The sequence below is a fragment of the Oncorhynchus gorbuscha genome, linkage group LG15, assembly GCF_021184085.1.
Source record: "Oncorhynchus gorbuscha isolate QuinsamMale2020 ecotype Even-year linkage group LG15, OgorEven_v1.0, whole genome shotgun sequence".
Lineage (NCBI taxonomy): Eukaryota > Metazoa > Chordata > Actinopteri > Salmoniformes > Salmonidae > Oncorhynchus > Oncorhynchus gorbuscha.
Genome location: NC_060187.1, coordinates 40293305 through 40305397, shown reverse-complemented (window position 1 = coordinate 40305397; position 12093 = coordinate 40293305). Strand labels below are relative to the sequence as shown.

The following is a 12093-nucleotide window of genomic DNA, read 5'->3' as shown; positions in this document are numbered from 1 at the left end:
TCTGAATACTTAAGTAAATGTGTTTGTTTCTTTAATATAAATTGGGGGGAAAAAATCTGAAAATCTGTTTTCACTTTGTCATCGTGGGGTATTATTGTGTGTTTTTATTTTATTTTAATCAATGTTAGAATAAAGCTGTAACATAACAAAATGTGGAAAAGGGGGTGAGGTCTGAATACATTGTATATTAAGCCCTCTGATATTGTATATTAAGCCCTCCTATATTAAGCCTATATTATGGGGCCACATTTGCTGGAATAATATTGGCACACTGTGCAGCCATTTATTATTAGCATATTATGTTGCCACATTTTCCTGGAACTTTTGAGATTACCAAATAGGTGGATGTGTATACGTGTTGTGTGTGTGTGTGGGTGCGTGCACATGACGTACCTCCATATTGGAAGAGGCCACTTCGAACATGCTGCTGTCCAGCTGCGGCCCCTCTGGGTGCAGGTAGTTCTCCCCGTCCATGGCCAGTGAGGGTGACGGGAGTGTGGGCATCAGGCTGCAGGCTGACACATGACCCCTGACCTTCACTTACGTATGCTGGCTGTGTCCTACAGCGCTCCTACTAATGCCCAGCACATTCCATCACCTGGAGAGACATGGGGTTCAAGTCAAATTAGTCATATTCTAATGGCAGTTTTTACACAGAAGCATGTCCATGTGTTTTTCTCACAGTAGTATGGTCAGAAACTGTATAATTGCCTAAAACCTCTCTTGCAGTTTTGAATCAACAGCATACACCAGGTTTTTGCAACTTTGAAAGGGTGGAGGCCACAAAAGATCTGAACTCATCACAGGTGTCACAGTGGCTCGAGGGCCTGCGTACCCACATGCATACCCACACATGCAGTAAGAGACTGGCTCTAGACTTTTGGGGGCCCTAAGTGAAATTCCAAGCTCTAGTTTGTATTTTCCTGCAATACCACACATTTGGAATGGGACGGAGATAAATGTTTAAGTTTTTAATACGATATCTGACAGACTATCGAAAATCCATGGGGACCCACCAGTCGGTAATTCGACCATGACAAATTTAGATAGTATTATTTAGTATTTTATTGGGATCCCCAATTAGCTGTTGCCAAGGCAGTGACCACTCTTCCTGGGGTCTAAACTGGTAACAAAACAAATAAAATAAATAAAACTACATAATATCCTGCCTCACGCTTCAGAAATAGGTAATGGCTCCTGCAATATGAGCAGTTCCAATGCGTGTGAATGGCCACCCACTTACATAGCACAATACAGCGCAAATTACAATACAAAAATATATAGAAATAATGGCTGCCTCTTCACAGTCCCAGTTGTGCCATAGTGTTATTTTATTTTAATCTGTTTTTATTGTTGGCTTGAGTTACCTGGGGTGGCAGAGTATTCTATGTAGCCATGGCTCTATTTTCTTGGTGACGGGGGGCAGTATTTTCACGTCTGGATGAAATGCATGCCCAAATTCAACTGCCTGCTACTCATCCCCAGAAGATAAGATATGCATATTATTAGTAGAAAACACTCTGAAGTTTCTAAAACTGAGCAAAAACTCAGTTCTAAAACTGAGCATAAGCACAATTTAATGTTATTGGCAGAGAAGTGTGGATGAACTCTCCCATTGTCAGACTTTTTAATCGGTCCAGATACACGCATGGCTGCCTATAGCTTTCAGCTGCCCAGGGGTGGAACACAGCAAGACAAACACGCAGTCTGTTCATTTTTCAGGAACTACAATATGGCAGCAACTATGAATATTAACCTACATCACCACACAAAACGCTGATTGTCTTGTGTAGGGACTGCGTCCAGCTTGTGCAACTGCAATATCCGATACAACAGACAGAGGGTTGTAGCCTTCATAATATTTATGTTTTGGAATGTTCGTTCAAACAGCCGCAATGTTTATTTCAGCTGTTCAGAAATACGAGGTATAGACAGGCTACGTCATGATTCAGAAGAGGGTGAGTAAAGAACGAAACATGAATGGATGGTGAGTGTGAACAGCAGCTACGTTACAATGAATGTGTGTGTAAAATAACACAGGTGCAGAGCGTGATCTGTATCCTTAACTTTGAGAAGGAGAGGTTTCCGGAGGTGGATGCTGGTCGTTGGCGGAATCTCTATCTGTAGCCACGGCCTAACATGCTGACCAGACAGGACACATCGCGTGCGAGTGTTGCAAAAATAAATGTAGAAATCCATCCATGTTATTAAATTATTGCACCCACACTGCTCACGTGCGCCAACGGGCGTCTGCGTTGCCAAGGGCTAAAAGAGAAGTCATTCCTATTTCTGACGCAGATCGCGCTGCAAGTCCTGCCTCTCCCATCTCATTGATTTATAGAAGCAGGTACCCACGTGCCATCCCCTCATTGGTTATACCCACGTGGGTGATTGAAAGACTAACTGTTTTGCCGGTTGTCCTGGTAATATTATGAAAGTATATCCCAGGACAAATTAGCTAGCAACAGCAAGCTAGCTAAATATGACATATTAGCCAGCAAGTGCACGTTAACTAGCCAAATTGCCATACATGTTTAATGCTTTTTGACCTGTCCCCAAATTAATGTCATTGGTTCAGTTTGTTTTGATATTTTAACCTGCGTATCGAGTTTGGTGTAGGGGGACAAAATACATTTCTGCACGATGGAGCACGACCGCAGCCGGTTTGGGTTCTGTGTAAGTGATGCAGCGTTGTAATAGGCAACCTGGAATGCCCAGTGACTGCGACGCCTACTCACCGTCTTATTTCCAATCAAAACCCTTTGGAAATCATATTTGGTGTAGGTGTATAGTCACACAAACCTAAGAGGAACATGCATGCGTTTGTATGAGAGTGGTGTGAAGGAGAATGAAAATTAGCCCAAAACACAGGCAGGCGCTAACTTCATCAGTGTAAGAAACAACAAAAAGTACTTCATTATTAAAACTCAGCCAATCACTCTCTTCAGCTCCCTCCTTTATTCTCACACTCCCCATCTCTGAAGCACTGGGAACCAATCCCAACATCCCTGGGCCCTTTTCGCTCCTCCCGCATTTTCTCCAGTGGATCCAACCATATCACCATGCCAATGATGGCAGTTCATGTCTCCTAGCAACCGAAAGGTTTCCATCTTTAGCAGCCCACTGTGTTCCAGGACAGTAGATAGTGATCCTTTTCCTGCAAGCCCCATTGTCATTACTGCAAAAAAGGGGGGGAAAAAACTCCCTGCCACTGAGGGAGAGAGAGAGTCTTGCCACGTCACTCAAGGAGAGCAGTCGTTGTTGCTTGACCGCAGAGTCACAAGCATTTGTTGTGCCATTCACTTCTTCTGTATGGTCAGATGTAATACGATGTTCGTGACAACGATTTCCACTTTGCTTCTTAATATAAATCCACAAGCGTTCTACACTGAACAAAAATATAAACGCAACACGCAAATTGTTGCACAAAACTTTTGTTCACAAAATTGATAACATCCTGTTGGTGAGCATTTCTCCTTTTGCAAGATAATTCATCCACCTGACAGGTGTGGCATATCAAGAAGCTGATTAAACAGCATGATCAAAACACAGGTACGCCTTGTGCTGGGGACAATAAAAGGCCACTAAAATGTGCAGTTGTATCACACAACACAATGTCACAGATGTCTCCAGTTGAGGGTGCATGCAATTGGCATGCTGACTGAAAGAATGTTCACCAGAGCTGTTGCCAGATAAATTAATCTTAATTTCTTTACCATAAGCCGCCTCCAAAGTCATTTTTAGAGAATTTGGCAGTATGTCCAACCTCACAACCACGCCAACACAGGACCTCCACATCCGGCTTCTTCACCTGCACAATCATCTGAGACCAGCCACACAGACAGCTGATGAAACTGATGAGTATTTCTGTAATAAAATCCCTTTTGTGGGGAAAAACAAATTCTGGTTGGCTGTGAATACACCGCCTGAAATTTCAGCCTGTTTTGGTGGAAGGACGTTTGGGCCTTCCATAGTGACATCACCATGCAGTGAATTAGTTAATAGGCCAATAAGAAAGTTCCAAACCACTCTGCCAATAACAGAAAAATGTAAGTTTTCCCCTCCCCACTCAAACCCCTTGCAGACAGTCCTAGTGAAAATTCTTGCTTGTAAAATGTATTTTTGGCCATTTTATTTGAAAACAAATAACAGTAAGGTACTTAATGTTACCCAGAATTGCTTTGATATAGAGAAAAAATAATAATAAAAAAGGTGGATTGGACCTTTAAAAAAAATGTGTTCATATTGGACCAGGAAATCATGTGGAGACAACAAATTTTGATCAGGTAGTGATAGTGATCTAATCAATATGATCCTAAGCGCACTGTGGAAACAAGGCATGTTACAGCAGAATCGGACTCAACCACACGAATGACCGGCTGTCCCATCTTCAGTCTGCTTTTTCTTCCACACACAACAAATGACGGTCTTCATCCATAACTGTCTGTTATACGGTAATTGTGCCAGCCCTATTATCAGTTACACAGTAATGCTAACCTTTGTATTAAGTGATTTAAAGCCTAGTGTAGAGTTGTTTTTTGGTAGAGAAAGGGGGGGGGGTATATTTCAAAACACAGTCACAGGAGTGAGTAATCTCTTAATTGCTTCAGAGGTTGGTGACTGGTTGGGCCAGCGTCCCTCCCCCCTCAGCCTTTCTCTTGGGTGGCCTGGCATGTTATAAAACAAGGAGGTGAGGTGCGGATTATTTAATGTCCCATCATCTTAAAAATCAAGCCTCGATGAAAAGACCTCACAAGCCCTTTAAGAGGACCGGAGCTATCAAGAGGAATTACAAGTTAGGCCTATATTACGTCATATTTCAAATAGTGAATATGAACAACCTGTTAACATCCCAGTTTCCCCATGCTGCTGTGAGCGCCAGCCAGCCAGGCAGGCAGGGGTTAAGGCCAGGCCGTCTCTCATTCTGACAAGTCACTCAGGGCCTGCCAGCTGCAGGACATGGAAGTCATCCAGGAAAGTGTGACTCCCTTAATCTGCTAAATCACAGCTAAGGGCTCATGAGGACCACCATCCTTCTAGACAGAAGGGGAACAAGAGCCTCTTCCCTCTGTGGGGGTGCTACCCCCAAGCCTAGGTCAGGGCAGGGCTGAGTCCACAGCCAGGTCTAGGATGGGTATAGAGGGTTACCATCTGGGCCTTTTCCCATCTCAAATGGGTTAGGGATGTGCACATTTATTCAAATATTCAAAAGCGACATTAGTATTTGAATACTTGTGTGAGTATACATTTCAGACAAAAACCAAAGTATAGGCCTATTTTAGTGTTAAAGGCTTTTTTTAAAATATCCATGAAACATAAAAATGGGGTAAAAGTATAATATAAACACAGACTACCGTTCAAAGGTTTGGGGTCACTTAAAAATGTCCTTGTTTTTGAAAGAAAAGCTTTTTTTTGGTCGTAGGAAGCCCATAAAGATCATCAAGGACAACAACCACCCGAGTCACATGCTTTTCCCTCTGCTATCATCCAGAAGGCGAGGTCAGTACAGGTGCATCAAAGCAGGGGCCGAGAGACTGAAAAACAGCGTCTATCTCAAGGCAATCAGACTGTTAAACAGCCACCACTAACATTGAGTGACTGCTGCCAACACACTGACTCAACTCCAGCCACTTTAATAATGGAAATTGATGGAAATAAATGTCAAATTAATCACTAGCCACTTTAAACAATGCCACTTATGTTTACATACCCTACATTACTCATCTCATATGTATATACTGTACTCTATCATCTACTGCATCTTAATGTAATACATGTATCACTAGCCACTTTAAACTATGCCACTTTGATTACATACCCTACATTACTCATATCATATGTATATACTGTACTCTATACCATCTACTGTATCTTGCCTATGCCGTTCTGTACCATCACTCATTCATATATCTTTATGTACATATTATTTATCCCTTGTGTGTATAAGGTAGTAGTTGTGGAATTGTTAGGTTAGATTACTCGTTGGTTATTACTGCATTTCGCTACACTCGCATTAACATCTGCTAACCATGTGTATGTGACAAATAACAGCAACCATCACTCCTGTGTTCCAATGGCACGTTGTGTTAGCAAATCCAAAAGTATAATTTTAAAGACTAATTGATCATTAGAAAACCCTTTTGCAATTATGTTAGCATAGCTGAAAACTGTTGTACTGATTAAAGAAGCAATAAAACTGTCCGCCTTTACACTAGTTGAGAATCTGGAGCATCAGTATTTGTGGGTTCGATTCCAGAAACAAAGAACTTTCTTCTGAAACTCGTCAGGCGATTCTTGTTCTGAGAAATGAAGGCTATTCCATGCGAGAAATTGCCAATAAACTGAAGATCTCGTACAACGCTGTGTACTACTCCAGTCACAGAACAGCGCAAACTGGCTCTAACCAGAAGAGAAAGACTGGTGTTCCTTTTGTCCAGGTGGGAAAGGGCAGTGTGGAGAGCAATAGAGATTGCAGCATCATCTGTGGAACTGTTAGGGCGGCATGCAAACTGGAGTGGGTCTAGGGTTTCTGGGATAATGGTGCTGTGAGCCATTACCAACCTTTCAAAACACTTCATGGCTACGGACGTGAGTACTACGGGTCTGTAGTCATTTAGGCAGGTTTCCTTCGTGTTCTTGGGCACAGGGACTATGGTGATCTGCTTGAAACATGTTGGTATTACAGACTTAATCAGGGACATGTTGAAGATGTCAGAGAAGACACTTTTCAGTTGGTCAGCACATGCCCGGAGTACACATCCTGGTAATCCGTCTGGCCCCGCGGCCTTGTGAACATTGACCCGTTTAAAGATCTTACTCACATCGGCTACGGAGAGCGTGATCACACAGACATCCGGGACAGCTCTCATGCATGCCTCAGTGTTGCTTGCCTCGAAAGCGAGCGCGGAAGTGATTTAGCGCATCTGGTAGGCTCGTGTCACTGGGCAAGCTCGAGGCTGTGCTTCCCTTTGTTGTCTGTAATAGTTTGCGAGCCCTGCCACATAAGACGAGCGTCGGAGCCGGTGTAGTACGATTCGAATTTAGCCCTGTGTTGACGCGTTGCCTGTTTGATGGTTCGGAGGGCATAGCAGGATTTTTTTACAAGCCTCCGGGTTAGAGTACCACTCATTGAAAGCGGCAGCTCTACCCTTTAGCTCAGTGCGAATGTTGCCTGTAATCTATGTACGTAGTCACTGTGGTGGTAAATAAACAGCCACGATAAGTATAGATAAACTATTGGCAAATAGTGTGGTCTGCAATTTCTCATAAGATGCTCTACTTCAGGAGAGCAAAATCTAGACTTCCTTAGATTTCGTGCACCAGCAGTTGTTTACAAACATGCAGACCCCCCCAAATCTTAACGGAGTTTGTGGTTCTATCTAGCCGGTCCTGCCAGCTGAATATCCATGTCATCATTCGGACACGATTCCGTGAAACATAAGATGTTACGGTTTTTGGTCCCGTTGGTAGGATATTCTTGATCATACCACGTCCAATTTATTGTCCAATGATTATACGTTGGCGAGTAATATTGACATAACGGCAGTTTTCCCACTTGCCTTCTCCGGATTCTTATGAGGCACCCAGCTCTGTGTCCTCTGTACCTGCTTCTCTTTCTCTTGCTAATAAATGGGTATGTCGGCCTTGTCGAGTGTTCGCAGTATGTCCTGTGCTTCCTGCTTGTTGAAGAAAAAATCTGAGGTGAGTGATCACTGTCCTGATATCCAGAAGCTCTTTTGTTGCCGTAAGATAGTGGCAGAAACATTACGTACAAAATAAGTCACAAATGAAGTGGGGAAAAACCCCACATAATAGCACAATTGGTTAGGCGTCCATAAAACTGCTGCCATTTCTTTCGCCACCATTTTAGCGCTTGGCTCCCTATTCCATCTGTGGTAAGGGAACAATGGGAAAAAAACGGTCCTTGGGACGTCCCAACTCTGACATCACCCCATTAAAACCTCTTATGGATAGGGGAGACACTAGCATCTCAACTGGCCAGTTGCCAGGGGAAATGCAGAGCACCAGATTCAAATAAAATGCTATAAAATTCAAATTTTCATTAATTCACACATGTAAAATACTCAATTAAGGCTACACTTGTTGTGAATCCAGCCAACATGTCAGATTTTTTTAATGCTTTCGGTGAAAGCATAAAAAGCTATTATCTGATAGCCTGCACCCATCTGCAGCAGCAGTAAACAAAGGAGCTAGCGTAGCAGGCGCTACACGAAACGCTGAAATAAAATATAAAATATGCATTACCTTTGACGAGCTTCTTTTTTCTTCCAATATGTCCCATAAACATCACAATTGGTTCTTTTGTTCGATTAATTCCGTCCATATATATCGAAAATGTCAATTTCTAAAGTGCGTTTGATCCAGAAAAAAACAGCTTACAAAAACACAACGTCACTACAAAATATTTCAAAAGTTGCCTATAAACTTTGCCAAAATATTTCAAACTACTTTTGTAATACAACGCGAGGTATTTTTAAACGTTAATCAATCAAATTGTAGACTGGGCAATCTGTATTCAATACATGAATGAAAAGAAACCAGCTCTGCTTTTCATGTCTTGCGCAACTCACAAACGTGTCCCCAGTTCCGAGTTGGCCTACTTCTTCAATGCACAAAGGAATAACCTCAACCATATTCCAAAGACTGGCGACATTGTGTGGAAGTGGTAGGAACTGAAAATTGGTTCCTATTAAATATCCAATGGCAAAGACAATGTAGTGAACAGAGATGGGGAAAAAATATAAAAAATCTGAACAGTTAGTCCTCGGGGTTTTGCCTGCTACATAAGTTCTGTTATACTCACAGACATGATTCAAACAGTTTTAGAAACTTCAGTGTTTTCTATCCAAATCTATGAATAATATGCATATCTTATATTCTTGGCATGAGTAGCAGGAAGTTGAAATCGGGCACGCTATTTATCCAAAAGTGAAAATTCTGCCCTCTAGCTTTAAGAGGTTAACGTTTAAATTGAAAGCAGTTAGATAACGGTTAAGGATTAAGGTTAGGGTTTAGGGGAGGGACATCCCAAGGACCCCGGATAGAAGCTAAACATGTGAACATGCCTCAGTATAAGCCTGCCATCTCTGCCAGCCTGTTGACAGGCCTCCACCCCTCCCATGTGATCCCTCAATCTTTAAAAACACTTGTTTAGTCTTCCCTCGCTCACAGGCCTGGCATTAATCCTGCTTAAGGCACACCGAGTAAATCCTTTAATGAACGGCCCGCTTCATCTTCATTAACAACGCTCTAAACATCAGGGAATCATGACAGACACGGTGACACACACACACACACACACACACACACACACACTTGCAAGACTGAACAGACCAAACCTTTTACATCAGTTCCTGTTGCGCCGAGTTACCATCTCAGACCTCGCCATTGATGAAACTTCTTCCAACCTACATCAAAGTCACTCACTGCAAATTTCTGCCCATTAAATGTCCTCCCATTTTAATCTAATTACAAAGCAACGCTACATTATATTAAACAAGTATGTATGTTGGTGGTTATGATGGCCTGGCTTGCTATGCTGGATTAATTATCCAAGTGATGAAAAATTCATAAAAGGAACAAGTTACTTCCCTGGGAAACTCAGCAGTCATTCAAAACAGTGTGAATTATTTATCAGGCTCTTTTCAACTCACGCCATTTCCATGGAGCGGCACGGACGCACAGAGAGGATCTGCGGGTGGCTCGGTACGGGAGAAAAAGACAAAGAAAAATTAATCAACTGACTGAGTAACCAAATCTGCAGCGCTATCAAAGCGGAGGGATATAGAAACAAATGGTGTTTTATGAGCCTGTATTGTTAAGAGTTTCTGCAGCCATTCAAATATTAATCATGCTACACAGTCAGATGTTCCATCATTCCTGTAGAATTTAACATAATTAGAAACACCATTACAATTACCCTGACTCAAGATAGGATGGGTACATTATGTTTTTATCATTTCGTCTAGAGTCTAGAATTTGAGCTCTTCAGTGGCCAACAGGCTTACTTTGAGCCAGTCAGAGCACGACCCCCCCCATGGAGAGCCACATTTTTATTCAAGATTTTAAGCAGGGAACCAGTCACATTTTATATGCAATGTAGGCTATGGGATGGTAGGCTATGGGATGGTAGTTAGCTAAGTCCACAGACAATGCACACAACACTAAATACTTCCTCCAAGCTAGCTAACCACTGTAGCTACTATTGACATATATTTGTATTATCTAGTTTCCATGAAACAGCTGCCTGAGTTAGCTAGCTAAGGACATGGCACTATGTGCTAATGTTAGCTAGCTCGCTAAATATTGGGCAATGGGCTGGCAATACAGGACGATGGAGTAAGTTTAATTGTTTTTCGTCATCTTGCTAGGTAGTCATCAAGTTGTGGCCATCTTGCTACTATCAACAAGGGCTTTCTAGAAAAAAAGCCATATTAACGCAGATAGAAATCCAGATCATACGCAACACTCACGGCTATGCATTGCCAAACACTACTGCCACCTTCTGGTTTGGAGTATTTTAACAAGGCTGGGTGGCTGACGACTTCCAAGCTTTTTGAACACAAACAAGATAGCACCTCTGAACAGTGTCAGCATTCAAAGTACTGTCGGCAGGCAAACTTTAAAAGTGCTACCGGTGTGTCTGAGCTTTAAGAACTGTACGCTATGGGCTCTCCAACCCTGTTCCAGGTCTATAGGCTATACTTAGTTTTTTTAAAGTTGCACATGCATTGATGTCAGACTGATTAGAGCAGGGCTCTCCAACCCTGTTCCTGGAGAGCTACCCTCCTGTAGGTTCACTCCAACCCCAGTTGTAACTAAACGGATTCAACTTATCAACCAACTAATTATTAAAGTCTGGTGCACTGGATTATGGTTTGAGTGAAAAACCTGAAGGATGGTAGCTCTTCGGGAACAGGGTTGGAGAGCCTTGGATTAGAGGGACAATAGAGCTTTGAGTACCCCGCCATTAGCAGCTAGCCATGAGTTAAAGTTTGGTAGGCTACTTATGACCACCAGCGGCATCAGAGCACAGTTTAGGAGAAGTCTAGTTTCCGTGACTCAGCACTCACACGGAATTTGACTGTGGTCATGCCTCTTGACTGCCCGTGTGGTGGTAATACAGTCACCTTAACCTGTTGATCCTACCTCCTACTTTTTCGAACATTCTGTTAAAAATCGCGCAACATTTCAGCGCCCTGCTACTCATGCCAGGAATATAGTACATGCATATGATTCGTGTGTGGATAGAAAACACTCAGACGTTTCTAAAACTGGTTAAATCACGGCTGTGACTATAACAGAACGTGCATTTCATCAAACAGCGCAGGAAAATCTTATCACTGAAAATTGGAAAATATATTAATGCGCCACTTGAATGTATTGTTGAATGGAAACCACATTACCTGGAGCCCGAGATTGCAATTCCTACAGCTTCCACACGATGTCACCAGTCTTGTCAATTGCCTAGGCTTTGTTTCTTGGTCAAACGAAGAAGAGACAGCCCATTTCTTCCGGTCTCCGACCGGATATTTTGGTTGAGTATTTATCCGGACATTATTTCAAGACTTAGAGCTATAGAATATACATCGCCTCGTGATCAATTTGATCGATTATTAACGTTTACTAATACCTAAAGTTGCATTACAAAAGTATTTCGAAGTGTTTTGGTAAAAGTTTATCGTCGACTTTTTTCATTTAAAAAAATGACGTTGCGTTATAAAACGCTGTTTTTTTTCTTGATCACACAGTCTTCATAGATCGATATCTAGGCTATATATGGACCGATTTAATCGGAAAAAAAGACCCACTAGTGATGTTTATGGGACATCTAGGAGTGCCAACAAAGAAGATCGTCAAAGGTAATGAATGTTTTATATTTTATTTCTGCATTTTGTTTAGCGCCGACCTTGCTAATTATTTTGTTTACGTCCCCTGCGGGTCTTTAGGGGTGTTGCATGCTATCAGATAATAGCTTCTCATGCTTTCGCCGAAAAGCATTTTATAAATCTGACTTGTTGGCTGGATTCACAACGAGTGTAGCTTTAATTCAGTACCCTGCATGTGTGTTTT

General features: G+C 42.2%; 1 protein-coding gene across 5 annotated transcripts in view; it reads right to left on the bottom strand.

Moving 5' to 3' along the window:
* The window catches only part of LOC123997113 (protein strawberry notch homolog 2-like), a 119805-nt gene that overhangs the window by 89183 nt on the left and 18529 nt on the right, over window positions 1-12093 (bottom strand). For 3 of the 5 annotated variants that reach the window (XM_046301173.1, XM_046301175.1, XM_046301172.1), the window contains one exon: window positions 394-598. In XM_046301173.1, the coding sequence (XP_046157129.1) occupies window positions 394-504 (111 nt within the window). In that variant the 5' untranslated portion in view covers window positions 505-598. Of the gene's footprint in view, window positions 1-393; window positions 599-9674; window positions 9723-12093 lie in introns of all 5 variants that reach the window. The other 2 variants (XM_046301174.1, XM_046301176.1) reach the window with 2 other exon arrangements.